The sequence below is a fragment of the Halichoeres trimaculatus genome, unplaced genomic scaffold (assembly GCF_033239565.1).
Source record: "Halichoeres trimaculatus isolate MK-OKI-2021-1 unplaced genomic scaffold, fHalTri1.1 fHalTri1_scaffold_20, whole genome shotgun sequence".
NCBI classification, from domain to species: Eukaryota; Metazoa; Chordata; class Actinopteri; order Labriformes; family Labridae; genus Halichoeres; species Halichoeres trimaculatus.
Genome location: NW_027437198.1, coordinates 13,337,658 through 13,365,197, shown reverse-complemented (window position 1 = coordinate 13,365,197; position 27,540 = coordinate 13,337,658). Strand labels below are relative to the sequence as shown.

General features: G+C 42.5%; 1 protein-coding gene across 5 annotated transcripts in view; it reads left to right on the top strand.

The window, feature by feature from the left end:
* Window positions 1-27,540, top strand: part of LOC141809844 (myosin-10) — a 52,160-nt gene that overhangs the window by 19,341 nt on the left and 5,279 nt on the right. For 2 of the 5 annotated variants that reach the window (XM_074697053.1, XM_074697054.1), the window contains exons 4-31: window positions 8,331-8,358; window positions 11,234-11,336; window positions 11,662-11,691; window positions 14,700-14,792; window positions 15,825-15,888; window positions 16,364-16,462; window positions 16,656-16,799; window positions 17,479-17,574; window positions 17,674-17,792; window positions 17,994-18,146; window positions 18,329-18,502; window positions 18,573-18,746; window positions 21,410-21,524; window positions 21,949-22,011; window positions 22,568-22,761; window positions 22,844-22,965; window positions 23,062-23,131; window positions 23,277-23,437; window positions 23,533-23,641; window positions 23,732-23,863; window positions 23,950-24,156; window positions 24,247-24,384; window positions 24,548-24,671; window positions 24,762-24,933; window positions 26,207-26,419; window positions 26,874-27,018; window positions 27,101-27,307; window positions 27,382-27,486. In XM_074697053.1, the coding sequence (XP_074553154.1) occupies window positions 8,331-8,358; window positions 11,234-11,336; window positions 11,662-11,691; window positions 14,700-14,792; window positions 15,825-15,888; window positions 16,364-16,462; window positions 16,656-16,799; window positions 17,479-17,574; window positions 17,674-17,792; window positions 17,994-18,146; window positions 18,329-18,502; window positions 18,573-18,746; window positions 21,410-21,524; window positions 21,949-22,011; window positions 22,568-22,761; window positions 22,844-22,965; window positions 23,062-23,131; window positions 23,277-23,437; window positions 23,533-23,641; window positions 23,732-23,863; window positions 23,950-24,156; window positions 24,247-24,384; window positions 24,548-24,671; window positions 24,762-24,933; window positions 26,207-26,419; window positions 26,874-27,018; window positions 27,101-27,307; window positions 27,382-27,486 (3,554 nt within the window). The remainder of the gene's footprint in view (window positions 1-8,330; window positions 8,359-11,233; window positions 11,337-11,661; window positions 11,692-14,699; window positions 14,793-15,824; window positions 15,889-16,363; window positions 16,463-16,655; window positions 16,800-17,478; window positions 17,575-17,673; window positions 17,793-17,993; window positions 18,147-18,328; window positions 18,503-18,572; window positions 18,747-21,409; window positions 21,525-21,948; window positions 22,012-22,567; window positions 22,762-22,843; window positions 22,966-23,061; window positions 23,132-23,276; window positions 23,438-23,532; window positions 23,642-23,731; window positions 23,864-23,949; window positions 24,157-24,246; window positions 24,385-24,547; window positions 24,672-24,761; window positions 24,934-26,206; window positions 26,420-26,873; window positions 27,019-27,100; window positions 27,308-27,381; window positions 27,487-27,540) is intronic. The other 3 variants (XM_074697055.1, XM_074697056.1, XM_074697057.1) reach the window with 3 other exon arrangements.

Genomic DNA, 27,540 nt, shown 5'->3' with positions numbered 1-27,540 from the left:
GCTCTAACCAGCTCCTCTCACACACTCTCAGGTGGTCCCCAATGCCCTGCTGTCATTTCCGAGAGCCTGGGACTTTCACCAACCTCTGATGAAAATCTATTTCTGTCTGTGAGCTCAGCTGCCAGCAGCCACACCAAACTGAATCAGAAGCTCTAAAACACACGCAGGATTTCATCTGCAGCTCCATCAGCAGGCGACATCTTGTTATTTATAGCTGCTGTATCTGCTCTGACTCTCTTTGTCTGACTCAGTTGTGCCTCTATGATCGTTCCCTTTGCTATCTACGGTTTTCCCCCCTGTACGCTCCTCTATCTGCCGCCTTCCCACCACACCCTCCACACCAAATCCCCAAACTGAGCTGCTCTCACCCTCTCACTAGTGCCAGATGCTCAGGGGGACATCCTGTTTGTGTCAGAGGGATTTAGTGCTCTCCTCACCCGTTTGTTCATTTGCAGAAAATGGGAAATGATGCATCTGATGCTCACAGTCCACAGCAGTGAATCCCAAAGCCCTAAGTGATCAGCTGCAAAGAATGAATCACACATTTTGTACAAATGCTATGTGTACAAATGAACATAGGAGAAATTCAAAACATTTTTATTTGATTATTTGATATATCCACAATATATAGCAAGCAGGTGGTTATGCAAATTCAAATCACGGCAGGGTGAACAGGACCCTGAGGTACTGTCAGGGACTGAGGAGGATTAGATGATTGCAGTAAAAGATGTAAGCTCAGCCAATAACTGTAAAAACAGCATTTGGCCCCCTCCGCTGCCCCTCATTTCCCCTTCAGTGTCACTTTAGCTGCACCACCAGCCTGCTGGAAACAACGCCTGCTCCACACCCAAGAGGCCCCAGAGCTGTCAGGGAGGGAGACCAGGGGCATCCGAATTCCTGCTCACACACACACACACACACAGTGGTACACACACAAATGGCCAGTCAGCTATGGCTATCGGTCCCTGAATGCCTGTGGATGCCGAGCTGACAGCTGGTTCAACAGCATTACAGTTGAGCTGTTGAGTCACTCAGCAGTTGCAAATGTTCACAAGTGCAGAAACGCTCACTGTCCAAAGTAAGAAGAGAAAAATCGACAAATCAGCTGCATTATAGGAAATACAGGATCCAGCAACTATTTTATGTCCCAGTCTCTGCACTGCAGCTTCTGATCTGTTAATCCTTCCCTAACCTCAGTTACCTCTTCGCTGTGTTCAATCAGCATCTTATGATGATTCTCTTTAAGCTTCAAAGTGACAGTGAAGCTCTGCAGGTGCCCACACACCATAACACTTCCCAGATCCCCACGATTGTTTGCTACTTCCACTGTCTGGGAATGTGAACGAGCTCTGTATCTCTTTAACACACACAGGCACACACACACACACACACACACTTGAAGCTTTGTCCTTGAGGTTTTAAGCAGCTCTGAATGCTGTCCTGCCTCTGTGGACCTCTGTGAGTAAGCAGGTTTTTAAGTTTTGTACATTTTTTTTATGTGCTACTTTTGCACAGAAGCTAATTTTGATCCACAGATAGGCCTGTCACGATAATCAATAAATCAATTAACCGAACAATAAATAAAAACGTCCTCGGTAAGTTTGCCAGCCTCGATAAACTGACACGTGCACGCATGTTTGTTTTCCTCCTCTCTTTCGACTAAAGAGAGTGAATGAGAAGATGGCTCACTACGTCTATCTTTCCTAACATCGGGGTGCATAGGTTCTATAGCGGATTTAGCGGATTTATAGCGGAGTGAGCATCTGTCGAAAATGCGATCTTTGGGGTGAAGACTGGCTGCTCGCGTGTACACATGGAGAGAGCTGAAGCGAGCGTCCTGAGGGGTAAGGAGGAAACACATGCTAATATGAGTGATGGCATGAAAGATACGGTTCTCAAGCCGCCTGCCACAGTCCCAGTGTGGGAATATTTTGTTTTTTATCAGAATGAACAAAGTGTGAGCTCATGAACACCAACGAGCTGATATGTCGCATTTGTTTGAAAATAGTGGCGACAAAGAAGAAGAAGGGGAGGTGCAGCGGAGCCTTGTTCTTTGACAATCCGCTCTTACTCAGGCTTTTGGTCGGCAAAGTAAATAGAAATAAAAGCGCCAAATGGTGGGCGCTCAAAGACAGATACATTGCCAAAGAAATGCTGCCCTTCAATACGGTTGGAAGGCAGAAATGTTAAAAATGTTTGACAGACAGTACGGATTGACTGGGAAAAAGTACATGTTACAAACAATTCAGGAACTGTATAAACTCCCTTTCATTTAGGCTATAGTTTTTATTGTTGTTGTTGTTGTTTTTTGAGTTTCGTTTTTTCTTTAGAGACAGGGTCTATGTTTTATTGTTTTTGATTAGTATTGATTATTTTCATTGACTGACAAGCAGTCCACTGGCTTTGACTCAGGATGTCTCATGTTTGAAGTAGTTACTGTGGTGCAATGATCTTTACTACGCACGGCTGCGTTTCACGATTTTCTTTCATGCAGCAAATTGTGCAAGTTTGAGCTGGAGTGTGAATTGAGTTACATCCAGCTGCAAAGACCCCAAAAGGTTGTTCATCATGATTTGAAGCCAAGCTCCATCTTCATACATCATTTCACGCCTGTTTCTCATCAGAAACGAATGTTAGTTTTCTGATTTGAACAGTGAAGGGGAGGCTTTTCTTCTTTCAGTCGACATTAGTATGAAATGAAGAAAACGAGTGGATGCAATTGGGGATGGTTACAAGAATGAGGAAATCAGTTTGAGGTCCATGGATGTGGGGAGAGCTTTTTGGAGGTCGTGGTTTGGACACTTTAATCTTTTCAGTTTGGAGTTAACTTGAGACTCAGTTTGGTCTCACAGTCAGGCCCTTGATAATTAAAAACAATTAAAAAATAATATTACACCTGTTTTGTTACCATCTTACTGTTTTCCAAATGTTTCAAACACCAGAGGAAGGAAAATGATGTAGACGCTCACCCTGAGTGTGAGGACAGGGATTTTCAGCTGTGTTTATTAAAGGGAACTTTGATGTACAGCTTTGACGCCAATATCAATGTTTTCCCATGCTTTATTATTTTTGACTTGTGTAACATATTTACCCTCTCTGCTTAGTAGGCCTTTGATAATACATTACATTAACCTGATCTCTTGGCTTCTTGCTTATCAAAATCACTCCATTTCCCAAGAAAACATGATAAAAATGAACATGCAAAGTCCTCAGAGCAGGGCGATAAACAGAGTTACAGTGAGGAGGGGAGTGCTGAGGCTGTATGAGGTTAAATCAGGTCAATAACGGGGAGTTATGGTAATGATTGGGGCTTAAGAGGAGGGGAGTGAGGGGGAACACTCAGGAATGTGAGGAATGAGGGTTTGTTTAATCCTGGAGGGGGATAAATTATTAGCAGCAAAGGGAACCCTGCTGGGTACTACAGAAGTGTTGTGCAGCCATGAGACAGAGTTGGTGCAGACGTTTGAAGGGAACCAGCTCATGATTAAAGTGTCACTATAGGGCTGGAAATAGGGCTGCATGATACAGCCTGAAATCAATGCCTCTATGTTTTTAGGTGATACACTGATTTCTTCTGTAAATCACTACACAAATTTAATTTTCTTTGATGCATAAAATGACACCACTATAAAGATTTAAGGAGACCCTTCAGTTGGATTTTTGAAATTTGCATTTGCAAATCTCAAACCTGCAACTGGCGAGTTATACAAGCAACTTTTTCTCTTCACTCCTCTACAAAAACATGTGTGTGCAGCAAGGTTGTAATAGTTAACTAAAACGAAACTAAAATTTAAAATACATTGCAGTTAACTCAAACTAAAAAAAACTAAAAAAGAAAACAAAAACGATAAGTAAACTAAAACTGTATCTTGTGTTCACAAAACTAACTGAAACTAACCAGAATTAAAGACAAAATTCCCTTAGTTATAGCTTTTGACAATATTGATAGCCTTTAGGATTTAAATTAATCAGACGCATTTTCCCAACCAATTTTACGACAGTTTTCGGCAGTTGTCAGTGCCGTATGGCACCATCATAGGGGCGTACTGGGACGAGCTTGTTTACTGCACTGACTGGCTGTGCACTGTGCTGCAACGATACGTAGTGGAGCAATGAATTAGAGCATCTGTAATAGTAAGACTGTTACAGAGTCAAAGTTTTTATTGTATTTGAGTCTGCCTTTATTGTTACAGAGTCAAAGTTTTTATTTATTGAAGCTCATATTATATTATTTTTTTATAATTTATGTTAATGTTGTTTTTATGTAATGTATGTTAACATTATTTTTGGAATTTATTCTTATATTTTTATACTAAGTTTATATTATTTTCATGTGTTTAAGGCAGCAGCCAACATTTCGGTATCAACACTGACTGAGCAGTGAGCACTATGTTGGACTTGAAAATAAACAGTGTGACAAAATATTTACTCTGACCTTTTTGAATCCTGCACCTGGTTAATAAGGTATGAAAAAACTAAAACTAAACTAAAACTAAGCCTTGCTGCAAAAATCAAAACTAAATAAAAACTAGAATGCCTGCTCTAAAAATAATTAAAACTAAACTGTAATGGAAAATAAAATGTCAAAACTAACTAAAACCAAACTATAATGACAAATCCAAAACTATTATAACCTTGGTGTGCAGGGGGGAGTTTTTGAGGTGGGTGGGGGAGTGTGCTGCTTGCTTTGACAGGAGCACCAAGTTTATTGTTTATTGTTAAGGATCCCCAGATGCCACCAAGGTGACAAGCTAATCTTCCTGGGGTCCACACAGTAAGACAACACTAAACATATCACATGACGCACATGATAGTTACGACTAACATAACTCACAATGCAGATCTGAAGTCTTAAAATATAGACATCATTACAACAAACATCAGAAAATTGTGAATTGTGAAGGAAGTAAAGCTTGAATAAGAATAAAATACTGACATCTTGAAACAATTACTTGACAATTTTTACTCGATGGTCACAATAAAGCCTTTCCCTGGATATCATGTGCAACAACCTGCAATAAATCGAAAATACTCTGTATATCCCCTACCTCTAGCTGGAAATATCAGCTGAAGCAGTTACAAGAGTTGTTTTTGGATCTGCATTGAACATGAAGTAGAAATGAACTTCACCCTTCACTGAACTCTGTGAGCTGTCTCTCCTCTGCTGTCGTTTCCTTTTATTTGTACCCAAACACACGCTGACCTAACCCTAAACTCCATGTATGAGTGGCCAGTTCATTCCCGCCATATATTAGCATTAACCTATATGATTAGCTGTGAGCTGTTGTGGCGGAAACGTCTCAGAGTCCTGATGAGGTGTTCAAATTAAAAACATGTGTTGGAGTGGAAAAGTCTCCCTCAGTGGTCGGGTAATCTGGCTTTGCACAATTCATGAGGGGAAACGAGAGCGGCAGAGAGAGAAGGGGGAAGCACAAAGCGGGTGAAGATTTACAGAGGCACTAATGAGCTCCTGTGCTCTTTGATTGGTCCAACCCACGCCCGGCCAGCATGGCATCCTGGGTAAATATGACCTAGCAGTTAGTTGCTGTGGTGATGTAGGAAGCAGCAGCTGCCAAGAGGACGGGATGGAGGCACGAACCCACCCACTCTCACAGCACAGGTTATATTGGAGCTGATTTTCACACGTTTTTCACCCAACTCACATCAAGAAGAGACCCAACATCATTTTAAACCAAAGTTTAAGATAGTTGTGAAAAGTTTTTTTGCTGAAATGAATGCTTTATTGAACCAACAAAAGCAAACAAGCCCATCAGGAGGAGTATAAACTGTTTCTATTTATTTTCCTGCCACCAGCTCAGTGCTAGTCAAAGAGATTCAGAGCACGCTGCAAAACAGACGCTATTTACTTCTTCCTCTGTAAAGATTCACAGAGAGGTACTTATTGTGAATTTTCCTGAGTCACGTCAGCTTCTGCTTTATATGTCTGACCTTACAGAAGAGTGAAGGCATCGGAGCAGACTGATTGTAGGGCTGATTGTCCGTCAGAGAGAGATGTTCACTTTAGATGTGGAGGTGATGAATGTCCACAGAGGAATAAAAGGTCAAATAAAAAGTAAAGAGAGGGCGCTGAAGGTGAGATGAGTAAACAGATGACTGATAAGCAGAGAATGAAGTGTGTCACTCTGATAGATGTCTAAAGAGTGTGTCTGTCAGAAAGTGTGTGTGTGTCTGTATGTGTGTGTGTTGAGGCCATCTGATCTGCTTTAAAAGCTGCTGTTTTCTTCGTTCTTTCTGGTTCCTCTTCGTGCTGAATTACAAACAAATGACTCCATGCAGTCTTTATAAGAGCACCTGAGAAACACTTGAGGTCACTGTTTGGGAATGTGAGCAGACTGTAGCTGTGGCACCCATAAGGAACCTTTAAAGAACAGTTACAGCATCACAATCTGTACTGGACTTGTTTCCCATTAGATGCAGATTGTGCAGCAGCCCTAATTTCAGAAACATGAGGTCACACAGGCAATCTGTCTCTGTGTTTAATCACTGAAAGCTGAACTGATGTTGCTCAAAGGCCGTCTGGAGAGTGTTGTTTTTTTATCTGCATATTAGGTCACGCAGTATAGCGTGCCTGAGACAGTGCAAGACTCAACATCAGGGACGTCTAATGGGCTTCAAGTTTATGTAAATGAGGCTGTGGGATGAATAATCAAACTCTGACCTGTGTTTTCAAGACTGCCTTACATCAATGAGTTAGAGCCAGTTAAAGTGAACACCTCATTTTTCAAAGCTGCTGCTCTCTGAGCCAAAACAAGAAGAAAACGTTCATGTTCTGTGTCCATTAAGTGCATATTTGTTTCACAGTGTGTCTGCATTATGTACAGGAAAACAGATTTCACTGGCGAGGTAAAGCATCCAGACACTCACACAATCGATCAGTTAAGTGAACATCTTTAGAAAAAGGTTGAAAGACAATAAGTGTGCTTGCTTTTCTACTTAAAAGGAGTTAGTTGTTGGAGCATACTCCTTTTTTATTTCCTTTTTTTGCAACTACCATACATAATCTTCTTTAAAAAAATTAGAAATTAACCACATTTTTTTTCCACTCAGCCTGCACAGTCATTACTATGTTATAACAGTGTTATTTAGAGTGTGCTCAGCCTCTGTGTGAGCTGTGAGCACACTCAGGGTGGCCCCTCTCCTCTCAGTTTTTATTGGGTGCAGGAATGTGGAGGTGTTCCCAAATTTGTCTGTCTCAGGAAATGAAAAATCTCCTGGTTTCCTGCCGCAAGAATCTCTGCAGGAAAACACTTTGAGTGACCAGAAACAGAAGAATCACTTTTTAATAACTGTTAACCTGTGACACGATCAAACCTAGTCCTCACTAAAGGAGTAAATCACCTGAGATCACAGAGTCTGTTAGGGAGAGTGATGGTGGAGATGTTCCTCCTCCTTGCTGCTTATCTTAGATATTTTAACTCCTGACCTGAGCTGTTGACACATGTAGGGGTCATTTAAAGTATGTCACCACTTCCACTTCCACCATGTTCACAAGTAAATAGTTAAGTGCTTTTACGTCATGGTTCAGCCAAGATGGTTTTCACTTACTTACAATTTTTGATGTGACTGATCTTTATAAAAAGAGGGAGTTAAATGCATGCAGCTGGTTAGTTAGTTCTTAATTTGTACAAAACAAGAGCCCTGACATAAAAACTGAACACCTCAAACTGCCTGATGTGGTGAGGTTGTTTTTCAGGAGAGGTCTTAAGTTTCTGTTGGCTGACAGATGAGTCCGTCCCCTCTGGAAACAGGTCTTTGTTGCGCACAGCAGGACGTCGAGGGTTGAGAGGTCACACACCTCAGTGGCTGTAGCTAATCCTGTCATCTGGGCTCAAGCCTGGATTCCTCTGTGATGAAAGGTGTTTCAGCTTCAGTTACGAGCCTGTGCAATGTTTTATTGCCATCGCACAGCGTGATGTGAGAGGTAGCCTGGATGAGGCAGGCTGTGAAATGTGCTCTTGACTTTGGCATCCTTTATTTCAGTGTTTCCTGTAAGTTCTAACAAAAGTTTACACCAGGTCTCCGTTTTTGGAAGTGATCTACAAGGTCTGCAAAATAAATCCCAATCTCATGATTATAGTGACATGAGCGCGCAGAATAGAGGAAATAATTTTGTAAAGAAAAGCAATGCAATGCAGCAGATCTGTTTGGGTTTTATTTAGTCTGACAAAGTCTGACAGTTTCACACCATCGACAGTTTCACATCATCGTTCACAAGATGCTCCTCTTAGTAATTATTTCAGTAGTAAAGAAGGTTAAACTCAGAAAGAGGAGAGCAAAGTGCTGATTTTGCTTTTTCTTTTTTCAAACAGATCGAGAGGACCAATCAATCCTTTGCACGTAAGTACTGCAACCCTTAACCCTCTTTATCCTCCTCCTCCTCATGTCGTTTCTCTGTTTTAAGGCAGCCTGACAGACTGGAAAATGAAACTGTCTTCAGATAGAGAGTATAGAGCTGCACCTTTACAAAGACAGTCACTATCTACAACTCACAAGTGTAGATAACATGAAAAGAGCACTTTAAAGGGATCATCACCTCTGAATTACCTGATTTGTGACCCTTCCTTCGTCTCTACCCTCGTGTTCCTCTCACCCTGACTCAGCTGGCCCGCTCCCATCATCTCGCTGTGTTTTATTTAAAGACTGGTTTCAAATAGCTCTTTGCGGATGCTGGGTAGTGCAGCAGCTCGAACTATTACTGAGGAAGTTATGAGTGCGGTTTGGTGCCCTGCTTTTATCCTCTGTGGCCAAGAGTAATTAAGTGGCACACTCTTTTAGGAGACGCTGCCAGTGAGCACAGAGCTCTTACTTAATCTGACCTAAATCCTGAAAACTGCGCCCTCTGTTGGTGACAGCAAGGGCTTTAGGGAAAAGTCACCTCAGTGTTGGATGAGTGAGGTGATCACAACCTGTAGAAAAACTGATCAAACACAGGATGAGCCTGTGTCATTACCCCGGAGGGAGGTCACTGCAGTCAGCTGTTATAATTGTCTCTGTCCCAGAGCAGCTAAAGGGAACTTGTGAAATCTCTCACACATGAGGCGTAAAAGTTCTTGCACTGCAAAAAAATGAAATCTTATCAAGTGTTTTTGTCTTTTTTTAAATAAAAATTGTCTTATTATACTCGATATGAGCCACTTTCAACTTATCAATCCAGAAAAATGTCTTGTTTCAAGTTATCAGAGTACAAAAATGAGGTTTGAATTGCTTGCAACCAGTAAAAAAATCTGCCAATGGAACAAGAAAAAATTGCTTGAAAATTTCCTTGAGACTAGAACAATGTCTTAATACAAGTAACTTTTCTCTTGTTCCATTGGCAGATTTTTTTACTGGTTACGAGCAATTCAGACCTCATTTTTGTCTTGAAATAACTTTAAACGAGACATTTTTCTTGATTGGTCATGTAAATTTGGCTCATATTGAGTCTAAAAAGGAATTTTCTACTGAAAATAAGACAAAAACACTTGATAAGATTTCAGTTTTTGCAGTGTGACCCTTTGTCGTGGGAGGCTTGAGGATGTGAAGCAGGAAATTCAGAGGGTTTGGTCCCACTATTTCGGCACATTCACAACTTTTCCCTTTAAAAAAAAAAGTTACCTTAGAAATCCAGCCAAACTGAGATGTACATCTAACTTGTATCTTGTGTTTGAGGACCCGCCCATCCAGCCAAAACTCTAAGTGCAGCAGACCTAATAGCCGCCTAGACTAAAGCCACCGGTATGTAGCTGGATGCAGTGTTTCTGGCCTGGTTTCTGTGCTGGTTTGGGGTTTTTCTGGCTCTCTGGGTCTTGACTGTTGGAGCTGTGGACGGCCCTGCCTGAACACAGCTATCATTAGAGACGGCCCAATAGCAGAGCCTGGAAACTCTGGAGACTGTCCCACCAAACCACAGAGTTCTCCAGTAAAGCAGACACAAAGATGGATGCAAAACACAACAACAAGCCTGACAGACGCTCATTTTCTCCTCCTTCACCTCTGATTCTCCTTTGTTTACTCTGTTCTTAGACATCACACTTAGAGCAATGAGTAAGAGTTACTTTGGTTTTACACTGTTTGGTCTGTCCACAAGTTTGGACTCAAATTTTGGATGACACAGATCGTTTCCTAGAATCAAGCCTCATGATTGTAAAAGAAAGGCTGCTGTAAATATTTTTATATTCAAGTGGCCAAAGTCATTTTCTTCTATTTTGGGACAGAGCTTACTGACAAACTTCTCCTAAACAAAATAGTTTAAGAATAAGCTCCCAGATGATCCTCCATGATCTTTTTAATTATTTTTATTTTTATTATTGACTTATTTGACAGGGACCAATCAAAACAAAGAAAACTGTCAAGCCAGAGTTAGCCATTGAGCTAATTTACATCTGTGGTCCCTGGGCAGGAGGAGCTGCTCATGTATTTCTGTCTTGACTGGTTATTTTTCCATCATGCATTTAAGATTTTATTCTGTTTGAGTTGAACTAAACCATTCGCAACACAAATGTCACTCAAAATCAGCATCAAACCAGCTCAGGCAAGAGTGAGGGGGAAAGATGTTTATAAGTGTGTCACAGGTACATCAGGTTTACAGCAGCGCGTTTCTCCCAGAGTCACCGTTATGAAACATGAAAGATGCATTTGCTCCCCGTCTCCTCCAGTGTTGCCAGATTGGGCGGTTTGATTACATCTGGCAGGGAAAAATGCATTGGGCGGATGTATAATATTTGGGCTGCTTTTGCCAACAGCACAACAAACTGTTATTTTATGGTTTAAAAACAGTACAAATACAGAATTCAGATTTCTTCATTCACTCGTATTATATTCAATTAAAAACATTTATTTGCAGTGAGTTTTTCGGTCGCTATCAATGTTGCCATAATAACGTGACGTCACATCAACAAACTAGCGCAGTGCGCCGACACAGAAGCCTGAGGCAGAAGCCCGTGCGCTCAACTTGGGCCTGTCACTGGGATACAGGAGGTGCATTTTTTCCACATTTTCTGTGACATGCACTGTCTGTAATAATACAACTTGCCATTTGGGCTTAAATGTTTAATACTGTAAATGCATTTAAATCCACGTTTATTAAAATATTTAATGTTTTCGTGTGTAAAACACTATTGGGCGTTTTTTTGCGGAAGTGGGCGGGTTTTGGAACGTGATTGGGCGGAAATAGCTCAACCAAATCTGGCAACACTGGTCTCCTCATGTATACTCATGCTGTGTTTGTTTTCAGGGGTGAATCAGGTGCCGGTAAGACGGAGAACACGAAGAAAGTCATCCAGTACCTGGCCCATGTTGCCTCCTCGCACAAAGGACGCAAAGACCACAACATTCCTGTGAGAGCCTGACTACCAGATCTCTCCTCCATCCTTACCTTCACTGTCTCCTGTCCTCTCATTTACAGTCTATCCTGTTTGAACACATGTAGTCGTCACATGTTATGGTATTTTAAAAGAACAGTTTAGGATTTTAGAGTCAGTCATAATGAAAGTTGTGTATTAATCCACAGCTAACATAAAAAGCTAAACACTGGTCTCTGCTCTGGCTTCATGTCATCCAGTGCTCTTCTTCCAGAGTTTCTCTAATGTCGAGCTAAGTGTGTTCTGGTTTCTGTAGAGCTTCAGGTTTTAACACTTCCATTTGTTTATCCGTAATGAACAGCCCGAATCTCCCAAAGCGTTCAAGCTACAGGCAAGTGCACCTCCTGCTTCCTGATGTTCCTGGCATGCCCTCCATCCTCATCTCTCATCTCTCATGCTTTCATAATGGTTTTAACAGTAAGCTAACACTAAGCTGGGATTTCTACAAGGCATTCGTTTGAGCTGGCTCCGTCTTCCTGCATGATTCAAACCTGGTGAATCTGCTGTTACACCTGCAGGTTTATGAAGCTAACACACTCTGTTTTGTCTTTCTCACCTGGATTAACATTTTTGTGAACCTGTGACACCACTCACTGCTTCATAAACTGGTGCTTATGTCAAATTTCTGATGTGCTGTAGATGCATGTTTGTAGTTTGAGGAGCATTTCACTTCACAGTTCATCTTCCTGCTCTGCCTGCTTTCTGCCATCATGCTGCAACAGGAACCTTCTGTGTGAGAGTCAGTTGAACTTGGGAGGTTTTTCTGTGATGGATTTTAAAACTTCACTCCACAAAGTTTTCTCAGAAAGTAATACAAACAAGAATCTGCTCCCAGAGTCATTTCTTTTGGGAAGACCTCCAAACCGTTACCTGATGTTCCTGCATCCCTCTGTAAATCTAATAAGAGCAGAGTCAAAGGTGAAACCTCTAACCTGCAGCTCTGAACACACAATCCTGGGAAATGCCTGTTTAATATGCTGTGTTTCAGTAGCTGGGAGTGAGCTGCTGATTCAGGGCCTCAGTGCTCCCCTTCTCTCACACTGACCTCCTTAAAGCTGCGTTCCTTCTGTGTTGCATTACGGCGGCCTCTGAGCAGGAGCCAGAGGAATGTGGAGCCAGGGAGCGAAGGGGAGGAGAAATGAGGAGGAGAGAGGAGAACGAGGAGACAGAAAGAGGAGGCAAACCATACATTAAGATAAATGAGAATGCATGTCTATAGGTTATCTATACATGATGCAAAACCTGGCCTGCCTTCTCCTGTAATGCTTGCACATCACAGACATGCTCCTCTGATAAGTAAGGCCCTACTCTGTAGACCTGCAAAGATGAAACACTCCCAGACTCTAGACGATGGTGGGATGGTGTCACACTGGGTGTCACCATGTTGCAGTGCCGTGTTTGTTCCACTGTTGCAGAGATTGGCAGGATGTGAGATGTCTCACTCCTCAGTCATATATGTTGCTATGTTTTGTTTACCTTTTGCTCCTCTGTTGCTGTTTTGCATGCATTACTCTCTGCAGAGATAATGAGGATGTGAGATGTCTCACTCCCTTGCAAAATTTGCTCTAAAATCATTAAATCCTCAATTTGCAGGGTAAAGCAAAATGTTAAAGGGGACATATCATGCTGATCCGTGATTTAATACTTACATATAAAATAATAAAGCTGAAAACAAGACCTTTCACCCCCTGAATTTTCAAAAAATTAGATATTGTATTTTTTCTGATATCCTAGAACGAGATTTGATGCCTCTGAAAATAGGTCATTGACATTTGGCTTCGAGATTTCAACCTTCATGACGACACAAGGATCCTCTCTTTTTATTGGAGTAATCTGATAAAGCAGCTCCTCCTCTGTGATGTCAGTTAGTCACACAACCGCGACCGAGGGATACATCCACCAAGAGCCCAGTATAAATAAAGCTCCTACTAGCTCTGGCTAACTTGACTGAGTGCTAACATAGCGACGAACTGACGGTAGAGGCGATCTTTAGACTACACTTTCAGCATGATGGATAAAACAGACAGAGAAAAGTGAAGGAGCAGGATGGAGCCCTGTTATAGAAATAGTTTATTGGTGAAGTCTGCCTATATTTCCACGTATAAACTATACATGTTACAGTACCGGTTTGACTCACCACACTGAAGCGTCCTGAGATGATCTGTGTCCAGGTGGATTTTCTTCCTCCTGAGCTGCAGAACCGTCCGGGTCTGACTCGGGGTCCAATACAAAAGGACGTATCCTACACTCTGCCATTTTATTAGTGCTATCAATGCCTTACGGTGAAGTTTTGACAAACAGCAAACTCGCTCGGTCTGCTCCATTCAATGTGGCGATTTTGTAAATACTGCCATGCTGCAAAAACCGCCCCCCTGGCTCTACCCCCTCCGCCCCTCTGATAGAACTGACCAATCAGAGCACAAAGGGCTGTGACGTTGCGAGGTTACTGGAGGTCATTCTCCAAACGGAGCGTTTCAACGAGATCTTCAGAATGGCCTAAAATGAGGATATTGAGAACGCTATTGTGGGGCAATAAAGGAACTAAACGACTTGTACTGTGGGCAGAAATGCTTTACAGGCATCCTAGTCTGGCATAGTGAAAAGGAGAAACAAGCATGATATGTCCCCTTTAAAGATAAGTACCCCCACCACATTTGTGCATCAACAAATCCAGACTAGGGATGGGAACTAAAGTTTTGTTAGGGATCTGGTTCTGAGTACAATCCCATTTTTCTTTGAATAGCGCTTTTTTTTTTGCTGATGAGTACCCTCGAGTCAGATTCAGACAGGTTCAACTGTGGGAGCCATTTCTGTACAGCCACTGCCCTTCAGAGAGGAGACTGACATGTTTAAAGAAATCTGAGGTTAAGGGTCTGTAGGGAATGTCCCAACCATTTTTAAAACGTGCTTTTAGATCCTAGAGGAAGCCATTATTACTGTAATGAAGGCAGAGCCTTTGGATGGATAAATATACAGCACATCATCACAGCCAGAGGAATGCACGGGCCGGAAGAGGCTGTGCAGTAACCACTTACAGTATGGCATGTGTGGAGACGCGCTCGCTGTGTTGTCTTTGTGGCCGTGCTGGTACGTTAAACTTGTCGAGTTCCCGTGACAAAGATCACACTGAGCTGCTGGTGACTAAATAAAACCCAGCAAGTGTCTAAAAGGTTGGTTCAGCACATATCTTCTCCTGTATTTCTCCAGCTGAAGGTAAAATCGTGCTTCAGCAGCGTGTTTTTGTTTTAAAAAATGTGATGAATAATAATCACAGGCTCATGTTGTGGTTGTGAGGTGTTAGAAATGTGTGGCTTCTTACCTCTCCGTCTCTCTCCACAGGGTGAGCTGGAACGCCAGCTCCTCCAAGCCAACCCGATCCTCGAGTCCTTTGGCAATGCAAAGACGGTGAAAAACGACAACTCGTCTCGCTTCGTGAGTTCCTGTTAAATCATTATTCCTCATCTCTCTCTCATGATGCTAGCCTCCTGTTCCTTTGAGTATTTCTGTTTTGAGAGGATAAAAAACACTTCATCACTTCGACTATCTCTACACTTTATAGCTTAACTGATAAGACTGTGAAGAGGGGAAATAGGGAATAACATCTGGCAAAGGGGCTGAAAGTCTGAAATGAATCCTGGCCACCTGCTCAAAAAGCTAAAACCTCTTTTTACGAACCTGAAAAAAAAGGAACTCCATACAATCATTCTCACCATACCACAGGTAAATCTGACAAAATAAGCTTCAGAGTTCATCAGAATAACTAGAAATATGGCTCGACTTCTCATCATGCTGAACATGACAACAAACTTGCAACCTGTAGAAATAAAGTGGCAAATAAGAATTAACTTGAATAAAATATGACCAAGTTCTGATCTTTCATTACTTTTAAAGAGATGTGCTCAGAGAAAAGCTTTCTTCACTTGATTTGATGTAAATAAAACCCACCTTTAGCTCTCCATACATCCACCTACTCCCACAGAAACTCTCTGCTCCCCACCAAAAATAATCCCACTCTCTATCCCCAAACCACAAAACCCCAGAGTGTCATTTCTCTGCATATTTTGTGCAGATGAAACAGATAACGTAGACATTTCTCTGTCCAAGCGCTGATAGATTTTTGTGCGACTCAGTAAAGCATGTGGCCAAGATTAACCACCGCAGCGTTCAGTCCTCATGAGTCACCAGCTGGCTCTGATGAGAGGGAGTGATGACCAGCAGACAGATGGGTACACACTTACACACACTCACACACATTCACTCTCAGGAAACCACAGACGTGCCTCAGATTCCTTCTGACCTGTAAACCTGACTTTTCCTAATATAGTCACATCATTCGCAGCATTAACTCTTCTTACCTGTAAGTGTCCAACAGATGCAACTACCTGGAAATGTGACGATGACATCTTTGCATTTTTGATTTGCACATTAAGTTTTTAATGTATATTTTCATCTTGTGTCTTGCAGGGGAAGTTCATCAGAATCAACTTTGATGTTGCAGGCTACATTGTCGGGGCCAATATTGAAACTTGTATCCTCATCACTGTGACGCACTAATGAACGGGAGGTCAAAGGACTGTTCAATCACCTAAAAATAAGCAGCACATTGATGTTAAAGCTAAGATAGGCCATCAGGCTTATCAGAAAAATGTCCTTCCCTACTTTGCCAGTTTTTATTGTTCCTTATTTATGTCTGCCTGTGAAGGGAATAAGACAGATGATGAGATTCCTCAGATAACGTTTCTTTGTTGTAACACGTGTAGAAAGAACAAATACTTCATTCCTCTGTGAATTCTTGGATTCCTCTATAATCTAGGATTTCAACGTACATATAAATAAACCTGTCAGATGAAAACATGGTTGCTTGGGTTACTGAAACACCTGAGAAACCTGATCTGTGCATAAGAAGAAAGCTATTGAACTGTTCTGAGGTTGTGAATCCAGCATGAGTAAAAGTACATTTCCTGATCACCATGATCGGGCCAGTCCTTAACTCTTCCTCTCAGACCTTCTGGAGAAGTCGAGGGCCATCAGACAGGCCAAAGATGAGAGGACCTTCCACATTTTCTACCGGCTGCTGGCAGGAGCTGGAGAACATCTCAAAAGTGAGTGTTTGATGCTGATATGAGGGTGAACTAAAGTGATGCAGAGGAAATGGTTGGAGTAAAGTTTAGTGTAGTTAGTTCAGAGAAGCTCAAAGCAGCAGCACACATAAGCTGAAGCATGTACACAAGAATTTAATCAAATATTTGAAAGATAAATATCTCTAAGATCCTTTTCTTTCTTTCCCGTTTCCAGCCGACCTCCTCCTCGAAGGATTCAACAACTACCGCTTCCTGTCAAACGGTAATCTTCCCATCCCTGGCCAACAGGACAAGGACAACTTCCAGGAGACGCTCGACGCCATGCACATCATGAGCTTCTCCCATGATGAGATCGTCTGTGAGTAGAGCTTCCAGATGTGCCCTGAAACCCACTTCATCCACATCCTCTCCTGCTCTCTTTAATTACATCCCTCCATTCGTTCTGATCCTGTCGCGTTACTCTATTCCTAAACACAGCCCTGGTTTGTGAACAGTTTGATTGGTAATAAATAAAGTTGACGTCAGGTTCGAGGTGCGAATATAATCAGAAAAAAGTAACTTTGCAGGTTTAGAAAGAAGCTTCAATGAACAGAGTTCTTTAGATGAAAAGTCAGGAACAGGAATTCTTCCTCTGGCTCTTAAATTTAGATATTTTAAACATCCAGGAGGAGAACACGCTGTGTTTATTTTTTTGAATAAGGAGAAGTTTAGGAGTGAATACTGCTCTCTTTTGTGCTGTCATGTTTGTTTTGATGAGTTAAGCTTCTTATGGGACATATATGCATGGATACCCTGAAATAATCGTAGAACTAACCACAGATTGCATTGTTTTTACTTTAATGCCTGCAAGTCATCACTTTTTTCCAGAGCTCACTGGAAACTCCATGATTGCTTAAATCTTTAAAATTATTTCTGGAATCTTTGTGGTTTCTGGTTGCTCGTGTTCCTTAATTGCAGCGTCTTTTGGACTCTTTTTAGTAATGGTTGACACAGAAATCAAACCAAGTCTTCAATGAGATGTTATCCTCTCATTACAGGCATGCTGAAGGTGGTCTCTGCAGTGCTGCAGTTTGGAAACATCGTCTTTAAGAAGGAGAGGAATACAGATCAGGCTTCCATGCCGGAGAACACAGGTAACATCAATCACACACAAACACTCAGACTCACCAGGAGTAGAGTCCAGATAACAAGAGGCCTCCATCACAATCTTTTTTTTTATCAATCTCTCTCAGCTGCACAGAAACTCTGCCACCTGCTTGGGATGAACGTTATGGAGTTCACACGAGCGATTCTCACCCCGAGGATCAAAGTAGGACGAGACTATGTACAGAAAGCACAGACCAAAGAACAGGTGGGGCATCATTTCTCTTTGCTGCTCAGGATTTAGTTGCACCCATGTTCCTTTTTGTATGCAGGTTTAAAAACAGTAACTGCACCTTGTACTTTTCGCACATGTACTAAAACTTTTACGTGTTATTGGGTTACTTTCCATCAGTGCTGACACTTTACGGCTTCTGTAGTGTGACTCTTCATTCTCTCTGTGTCTCCTCAGGCTGACTTTGCTGTTGAAGCTCTTGCAAAGGCGACGTACGAGCGTCTGTTCCGCTGGCTGGTCCATCGAATCAACAAAGCTCTGGACAGGACCAAACGGCAGGGGGCGTCTTTCATCGGCATCCTGGACATCGCTGGGTTTGAGATCTTTGAGGTGAAGATTTTAAAGCTTAAATACACTCATCACTTTTATGATTTGCTAGAGAAACACACATAACAGCATAATCTCCCTCTCAGAAACATTAGAAAAGTTTTAACTACTTTAGCTTTATTCAATAAGGAAGAAAATGTTATAATATCTGAAAGTCTTAACATATGGGTCAACTCTCTGTCCAGCTGAACTCCTTCGAGCAGCTTTGCATCAACTACACCAACGAGAAGCTGCAGCAGCTCTTCAACCACACCATGTTCATCCTGGAGCAGGAGGAGTACCAGAGGGAGGGCATCGAGTGGAGCTTCATCGACTTTGGACTAGACCTGCAGCCGTGTATTGATCTCATTGAGAGGCCGGTCAGTTTCCTCCCTCTGTGTAAGTCTTTGTGTGTCTCTGCTCGTGTTAAATCCATCCTCTCCCTCCCAGAATAACCCCCCAGGTATCCTGGCTCTGCTCGATGAGGAGTGCTGGTTCCCCAAAGCCACTGACAGGACGTTCATCGACAAGGTGCTGCAGGAGCAGGGCACACACACCAAGTTTCAGAAGCCGAGACAACTGAAGGACAAAGCTGACTTCTGCATCATCCACTATGCAGGCAGGGTATGTTCATCCTCGTTACTGCTTTACATTTCCCTAAAGCAGGTTCAAGTCATTTTCACTTAAATCTAAGGCTTTCAAGTTTTCTTCCCCTTGTTACAGACAGCTCTTAAAAAATAAAATTGGATTGAAGAGAACATTATGTGTTCCCCTTATGCAACAGCTTTCCTCCTGTCATATCTAAAGCTTCTCTTGGAGGCACACACTCTGCTCCTCTGACTGCGCAGTAAACCAGGTCACCGCCTAAAAACAATAGACCATTTGTTATGCTGCTGCTGCTGTAGGAAACACACATCTGGTTCACATTGGTGTGAAATCGAGTGTTGGGTGCCTGATGATTACATAACTGAGGATTTCAACTTTCACCTCTGTGTGGTGGTCTGCCATCTGTTAGGAGAAAACGATACTCTGCTGCATTCCAGAGAGAGAAGAAAGCTCATATCATCCCCAGAGAGAAGGTTTAATGAGGGTTACCTGTCTATTTTTCCTCTCTGGAACGTTTGAGTGAAGAGCAGCAGGTATTCATGTCCAAACATCAGAGCCTGACACGAGGCTAGCAGGAGAAAACCTCATGTTCAGGCAGGATTCCTGATTTGAATTTCATCTAACACATCCTGGCTGAGTCTGGAGAGAAAACGAAGCAAAAGCAAAAACCTGTGAGTTTCAGAATTCTTATGAGACCCACATGGAAATCTTTGAATCCTCCTCTCAGGTTTCCTCACTGTGTCTGTTGCTTATTTTGTTTTTCTGTAATCCAAAAGCTTCATAGTATGTTTGGAAAACACACTCCAATGAAAAGATCGTGTTACTAATCCAATCAGCAGAGAGTTGGATCTGTGTTTCAGTCCGATATAATGTCAGGAAAGTCTTTATTTGAACTCCACATGCTTGAATTATAACCCGACCATGCTTCTTATTATGTCAGTGTCGTGTGTCATATGTGTGAGCTATCTTCTGATCATTATGAAGACCTACAGAGCACCACGAGCACATCTGGAGCTGTCTGTTAGATTAAACATCTGCAGGGTGTTTGGATGCCATCAGAGCCAAACGTCATTTAAGACGTACTGTAGACGTGACAGTGAAGCCAAGTTCTCTTAGACGGGATTCAAAACATCTCTGGAGTTATGAGGGAAAAGGATCAGATGACGTGAATGAGATCTGATTGGATGCTTGTGTAACCCTTTAGTTTCAGGTGTGTGGTCTCTCCTGGTGTTTCAGAAACTTTAATCTGTTTGGATTTGAAGGGCAGACCCAGAGAGTATTTTTAATCAAGTCAGGTCATCTGATTAATATGATATGTTCAAACAGCAGCTGGCCCTGGGGAGGTTTATTGGCTGCAGACGATTCAGACTCTGACTAAGCACAGGTTTGCATGATTAAAGGAGTAATTCAATAAAAAACAGATATGCATACTTTCAGATGCTGCTGCAACCCCCAGAAATACTTCAGGCAACATCCATTAGTTGATATAAAGAGAAATTAAAGCCAGCTGTCTAATACGCTAAAGGAAAAATGAGGTTCAGCTTTAAAGACAGTTAGCCAATCATCAAACAAAGACTTAACAACAGCTAGGAAGATATTTTTTATAGGGCTGTGACACCGCACATTAACGCGTTATAAAAATCAACGCAAGGTTAACTCATTAGCTACCGGCCATTTTCAGAGCATCTTGAATGATCTTTTAAGACCCAAATAATCTTGTTTTCTCTGACCATGTAAACACCAAAGTTACTTAAGTTGAGTGGACTCTCTTCTTTTATGTCTCTCTTCCTGTTTTTGGTCCAAAAAACAGACAAATCAAACTTTTTTGATCGCGTTCATATTAGGCTCTCCATCCTTTGATCCTCTCCATGATCTCCGTCGTCTTTTCTCACGATGGCGCCGCTCTTTCTCTCTGAGCTACAGCAACACATCCTCAGTTGGAGAGTGAGCTGTCTGAACTTTTCTGACTTGCAGCGTCTCACTGTGTCTCTGTCATCTCACATTTCTCCTCATATCCATGCTGAGCTCGAGTCTAAAGAGCGCACCGCTGTCACCCACAGTAGTTTACGAGCAGGATTTTGATTGACAAGCTCCACCAGACCCCGCCTCCCTCCGCTGAAAAATATAATTCACTCCAAAGACGCAGTTAACAGTAATCGAATGTCAATGGCAGGGAACACGGACATTTTAATTTATATTGTCGAATACATTCATTCACTCGTTAGTCATGCACTATGATTTTGTGATGCCCTAGAATTCAAATTCTTTATGTGGGGACCTTAAGCAGGTATAAGATTAAAATGTGATTAATTAGATCAATTAATTACAAATCCTGTAAATAAAAAGATTATTTTTTTAATCTCCTGACAGCACTATTTACCACATAACGGCTGATGAATGAAAGTTGTGTCCGCAAAAAAACATCTTCTGAACGAAATAAACAGGATTTTGTTGTTTAAACCTGCATATGAGAATATTCAATGATTTAGTCTTCTACCAAAAATCTGCTTGAATTGAAAAGTGTTACTTCAGATGTTGAATATTGATGCGATTAAAATGTGATTAATTACGATTAATTAATTACAAATGGCATAATTAATTCGGTTAATTTTTTTAATCAAGTCCCACCACTAATTTTTTAACATTTTGGTGTCCTGAAAATGTTCCATGTGTGTCGTCAGGTGGATTACAAAGCTGATGAGTGGCTCATGAAGAACATGGATCCCCTCAACGACAACGTGGCCACACTGTTGCACCAGTCCACTGATAAGTTTGTGGCCGAGCTCTGGAAAGATGGTGAGTCTACGAAAGAGAAAACTGCCATTTGAAGAGAAATGTATGAAGCAAAACACAACCAGAGTTCAGTGGAGAATTTATTGCTTACTAGCAAAACTGGCCTGCATAATCATTGAACTATTTCAGAGTTCTTTTTCAAAAAACATTTGCAGGAAAAAAAAAATCAAAATGTTAACACCACACTTTAGATTCAGCGCTAATGACCTCACACTGGCTTTGAAGAATAACAATAAATCAGTGTTTGTGTGCATGAGCTGACCTTTAATCTTCAGTCTTCTTTTAACAGCTGATCCCTGCTCCTGAAGTCCTGTGTGTGTGGGTGTGTGTGTGTGTGTGTGTGGTTGTGTGTGTGTGTGTGTGCGTGTGTGTGCACTCTTTCTCACTCTCCTGTCTTCTTCTTCTGTCTGTGTCTCTGTTGCTGTAGACATTCAGACGTTTCAGAGAGCTTCTTTCTATGACAATGTGTCTGGGCTCCATGAAGCTCCAGGTGAATGATAGTAACCTTTGACCTTTGACCTTTCTGGTCTCATTACCATCACATCCCTGTCCTGTCCTGGCTGTGATGTGCTCTCCTCTATGAACTCCTCTCTGGCTTTGCATGGCTCAACCTAAAATATCTGATACTGAAACATCATTTTCTCATGAAGTACTGATGACGCGGTAATTATTCCACCACCAGCTGCTTGATGGGAAACCAGGTAAACAACCGGTTTATACCCACAAAAAATTAGGTCACATTTTCTGCTACAAAGTGAAACTACAGGACAGAAAACAGAGGAAATCAACCTGGTCAGGGGGGTGGATTTCAAACATGTTGTGAAAAGGATAAAGGTACAACCGAGAAGCCAGACTAGTTCATCGCTTATGGAGGATTTCAATGCACAAAAATGATGCTTTCTCAGAATATTAGTAGAGATTAAACCCCCTCAGCTGAACTCTTCTAGATGATAGTTTACAGTGGATTTAAACATTAAAACAGCAGCACCCACATGTTCTCCTGCTTTAATCCTCCGCCTTCTCTTCCTCTCATCTTTTGTCACCAGTGGACCGAATCGTGGGTCTGGACCAGGTCGCTGGCATGAATGAGACAGCGTTTGGAGCAGCCTATAAGACCAAGAAGGGCATGTTTCGTACAGTGGGTCAGCTCTACAAGGAGCAGTTATCCAAGCTTATGGCGACACTGAGGAACACCAACCCTAACTTTGTGCGCTGCATCATCCCCAACCACGAGAAAAGGGTGAGTCAGAGGATGAACCACAGCTGATGGCAAAGATAACTGATACTGGAGATGAAAACATGCCTGCTTCTTCTTCTTCTAGGCGGGTAAACTGGACCCTCACCTGGTTCTGGACCAGCTGAGATGTAATGGAGTCCTGGAAGGGATCCGTATCTGCAGACAGGGTTTCCCCAACCGCATCGTCTTCCAGGAGTTCAGACAGAGGTTCAGGAGTCATCAGCCTACAGGATAAAGATTCTCTAAAACTGGTCATTAAATCTTTGTCTTCATGATTCTTCTTTCTGTCCACTCCGTGTCCAGGTACGAGATCCTCACACCTAATGCCATCCCCAAGGGCTTCATGGATGGAAAACAGGCCTGCGAGAGGATGGTGAGAAGACTGAAATAATCCAGGATTCAATGAAACTTAATTTAATCAGAATTTAGAAAAAGAAAAACAATTTATACCTCTGTTACCTTTTTCTGTTCCACACTTCCTGTTTTGTTCAGTTCAGTTTCTCTTCTGTCGTTTGTAGATTCGGGCCCTAGAGTTGGACGGAAACTTGTTCCGTATCGGTCAGAGTAAGATCTTCTTCAGGGCTGGAGTCCTGGCTCACTTGGAGGAGGAGAGAGACCTGAAGATAACCGACATCATTATTTACTTCCAGGCTGTCTGTCGGGGGTATCTGGCTCGCAAGTAAGAGCCGCTCTGCTTTCAAAACCCCATTAAAAGCTAGATATATTTGGTCACTGATATTTCTCTAACTCTTTGTCCTCTCTGTAATCTGTCAGGGCCTTTGCTAAGAAGCAGCAGCAGCTCAGCGCTCTGAAGGTTCTCCAGAGAAACTGTGCCGCCTACCTGAAGCTGCGTCACTGGCAGTGGTGGAGACTCTTCACAAAGGTCCAGTCAGATAAACTTCTCTACAACTTTCTTCATTTTCTTCTATATGTATCTAATCATGCTTTAAAACATCCTGTCCTGTCTGTGCAGGTGAAGCCTCTGCTGCAGGTGACCCGGCAAGAGGAGGAGATGCAGGCGAAAGATGAGGAGCTGGTCAAAGTGAAGGAGAAGCAGACCAAGGTGGAGGGAGAGCTGGTGGAGATGGAGAGGAAACACCAGCAGGTCTGTAAAAAATGTTATTTCTTTAAATCCACACACATCAGAGTGAAGGTTTGAGGATGTCTGACTGGAGGTTTTATGGTGTGCAGTTAGTGGAGGAGAAGAACATCCTGGCGGAGCAGCTGCAGGCGGAGACAGAGCTGTTTGCAGAGGCAGAGGAGATGAGAGCTCGCCTCGCCTCCAAAAAACAGGAGCTGGAGGAGATCCTTCATGATCTGGAGTCCAGGCTGGAGGAGGAAGAGGAGCGGACCCAGGGTCTGCAGAACGAGAAGAAGAAGATGCAGTCTCATATCCAGGTGTGTAACTACCCATTGAGCTTCATAGGACTGTCTCACTCCTTCAAATACAGATTTAAAACAACTGAAATGATAAAAAACTGTGTGCAGGACCTGGAGGAGCAGCTGGATGAGGAGGAGGCCGGGAGGCAGAAGTTGCAGCTGGAGAAGGTGACGGCTGAGGCTAAAATAAAGAAATATGAAGAAGACATTCTGCTGCTGGAGGACCAGAACTCCAAATTCACCAAGGTGAGGAAGAGGAGAGGATGTGAGGGTAGAGGAGGTTTGGATAGACGGAGGTGTTTGTTTTAATGTGGAGTCGAAACCTCTCTGTTTCTCCTCTCCACTGATGAAATGAGAACGTCTCAGACATTAAAGTGGGATTATGCTCTCCTTCTCTATCATCCTGTAGGAAAAGAAATTGTTGGAGGACCGAATCAATGAGATGACCTCGATGCTCACTGAAGAAGAGGAAAAAGCCAAGAACCTGGGAAAAGTCAAGAACAAGCAGGAGATGATGATGGTCGACCTGGAGGGTAAGAGAGGAAAAACTAAAGTCCAGGATGAGGTGAAATATAAAGCAGTGAACTTAATTAAGCTGCTGTACCTTCTCATGTCTTCATCAGAGAGGCTGAAGAAGGAGGAGAAGACCCGTCAGGAGCTGGAGAAGGCCAAGAGGAAGCTGGACGGGGAGACGTCGGACTTACAGGACCAGATCGCTGAGCTGCAGGCTCAGATTGAGGAGCAGAAAATCCAGATGGGAAAGAAGGAGGAGGAGCAGCAGCTGATGCAGGCCAGGTACAAAATAAAGGTGGTAGAATTAAAACACGCAGACAAATACTGCTTCAACTGGGTCAGAGTTAGAAACTGGTTGTTTCATTTTGCTTTGACTCTTCTTTGACTTTTCAAACATAAAGAAAAGAAACATCAGTGTGTAAGAAATGTTAAAGGTCCTTTAGATGTGGGGTATTCTGCCTTGATAAAAAAAATAAATTAAAAGTGCTTTAACAGACACACAGAGGAATATATAAAGGGACCAAAGAATAGAAGTAGTGTTTTATTCAGTGAGCTTGTCCTGATGTAACTTGGGGCTAAATTTGGCCGTTATATTTTGATATTGAGTCACTGAGATTCTGCTTCATGTGAGTCAGCCTGAGGTAAGTGTTGCATACCTGTTCTGTTTGATCATCACACTAACACTGCTGCAGGATACATCCACACCTGCTCTTCAACATGTGCGGCCTTTTATAGGACGGATTACTCTCAGGCGGCCCCAATCGTGTCATCCTGTAAAACTAAATTAGCCTCTGAGCTTCAACGTATTGTTGTTTTGTCCTCTGACATGATGTCTGCGTTTATTCACTGACTGTCACAGGAACAGAATGTGTGGTTGTATCTGTAGCCTGAGGTATTAATGCAGCTAGGGAGGAATGTACCTTTACCTATGACGCACTTTTTAAAGACACGTATGGCAACGTTTGTATAGGAAACAAAAAAAAGACCTGAAAACAAATCAAAGGAAAGGCCGCAGCTGCTGTTTGAAACAGTGACTCTGCTGCCACCTAGTGGAGAGCTCTCACAGAGCTATTTCTGTGTTTTGATGTTTGAATTATCATTTTAAAGTTGAGACAAGAAATCAGATTCTGATACTAAAATATGATAGAAAGTGCTTATATATTGAAGAGTAACATCTGGAAATGCTTTACCCGAACACTACATTTAGACATCCACAGTAACGAGTAAAAACAGTATTACTAAAGCAAATCATGTGTATCATTTAGAAGAAAATGTGCATCATAAAGTAAAACATGTTTTTGCATCAGAAGACTATACAAACTTGCAGAAGATAACGTTTTATTGTCTGGGTAGAAATGTGATTTTTATAGAGCAGAAGTAAAAGTAGAGAAAGAGGGATGATGCTCTCTGTCAGAATACTTCCTGAGACATAGGGATAGGTTTTTAAAGACATGGGTTGATAACAACGGAATAATGTTTGATAGTGTTTTTTTCAGTCACAAGCTTTCCGTCTGTGGTTTTGGTGCCAGTCGTCATGTTTCTTGTGTGTCCACAGGGGCGAGGACGAGGTTAGCCAGAAGAACAACGCTCTGAAACAGGTGAGGGAGCTTCAGGCTCAGCTGGCAGAGCTACAGGAGGACCTGGACTCTGAGAAAGTGGCCCGAAACAAAGCCGAGAAGCTGAAGAGGGACCTCAGTGAGGAGCTTGAGGCTCTAAAGACTGAACTGGAGGACACGTTGGATACCACGGCCGCCCAGCAGGAACTGAGGTAGAGATCTCTGCTGTTTACACTCCTTTCATTTACAGTAAACACACACTTTCACACCACTGTAAAATAATAATATTTCTATGATGACCGTTTAAACATGCAAAGCAAAAATGTTGTTTAGCAATTTAATTGAAGAACAAAAGCTGAGGTGAATCAGATCCCTTCAGACTGTTTGTGCCTCTGAGGTGTTGTTAAAAGGTCAATTACTTCACATAAAAACTGCAGATTTAAAATAATTTATTTTCACTCATTGTGAATGTTTTTTTTTTTAAACTCTACACAAGTTTCACCTGGATGATTTCACTCAAAACAGAGCAGATAAAGGTATTTACACCACAGTCACCACTAGAGGGAGCTGTGAGGTGTCAAATAGGTGCACTGAGGTATTATCTACAGGGGTATGAGATGAAAAAGCAAAGAAGACTCACTGCTGACTGCTTTTTCTGCATCATAGGACAAAGCGTGAACAGGAGGTCACGGAGCTGAAGAAGACCATCGAAGACGAGTCTAAAAACCACGAAGCTCAGATCCAGGACATGAGACAGAGACACGCCACCGCTCTGGAGGAGCTTTCTGAACAACTGGAGCAGGCCAAAAGGGTAAACTACCTTTCCTAACTCTACCTACAAATACCAGGAGGTGACATCAGTCATGAGCTCATCGTACTCGTGTTGTTTCCAGTTCAAGGCCAACCTGGAGAAGACCAAGCAGAGCCAGGAGAGTGCCAACAAGGAACTGGTCTGTGAGGTGAAGAGTCTGCAACAGGCCAAGACCGAGTCTGAGCACAAGAGGAAGAAAGTGGAGTCTCAGCTGCAGGAGTCCATGGCCCGGCTCACTGAGGGGGAGAGGTCCAAGGCAGAGCTGGCCGAGCGCTCGCACAAACTGCAGGTGAGGAACACGTTAACAACCACAGCTTCATTCTTCCTGACAAGCTCAATTTAAGACCATCTTTGTCCCCACAGACTGAGCTGGACCACGTGTCAGCCATGCTGGAAGACGCAGAGAGGAAGGGGATCAAGATGGCCAAAGATGTGGCCGGACTGGAGAGTCAGCTGCAGGACTCTCAGGTGAGCTTCCGACCCTCTATGAGTTCAACCTCCCATCACAACAGCTTTTCTGTC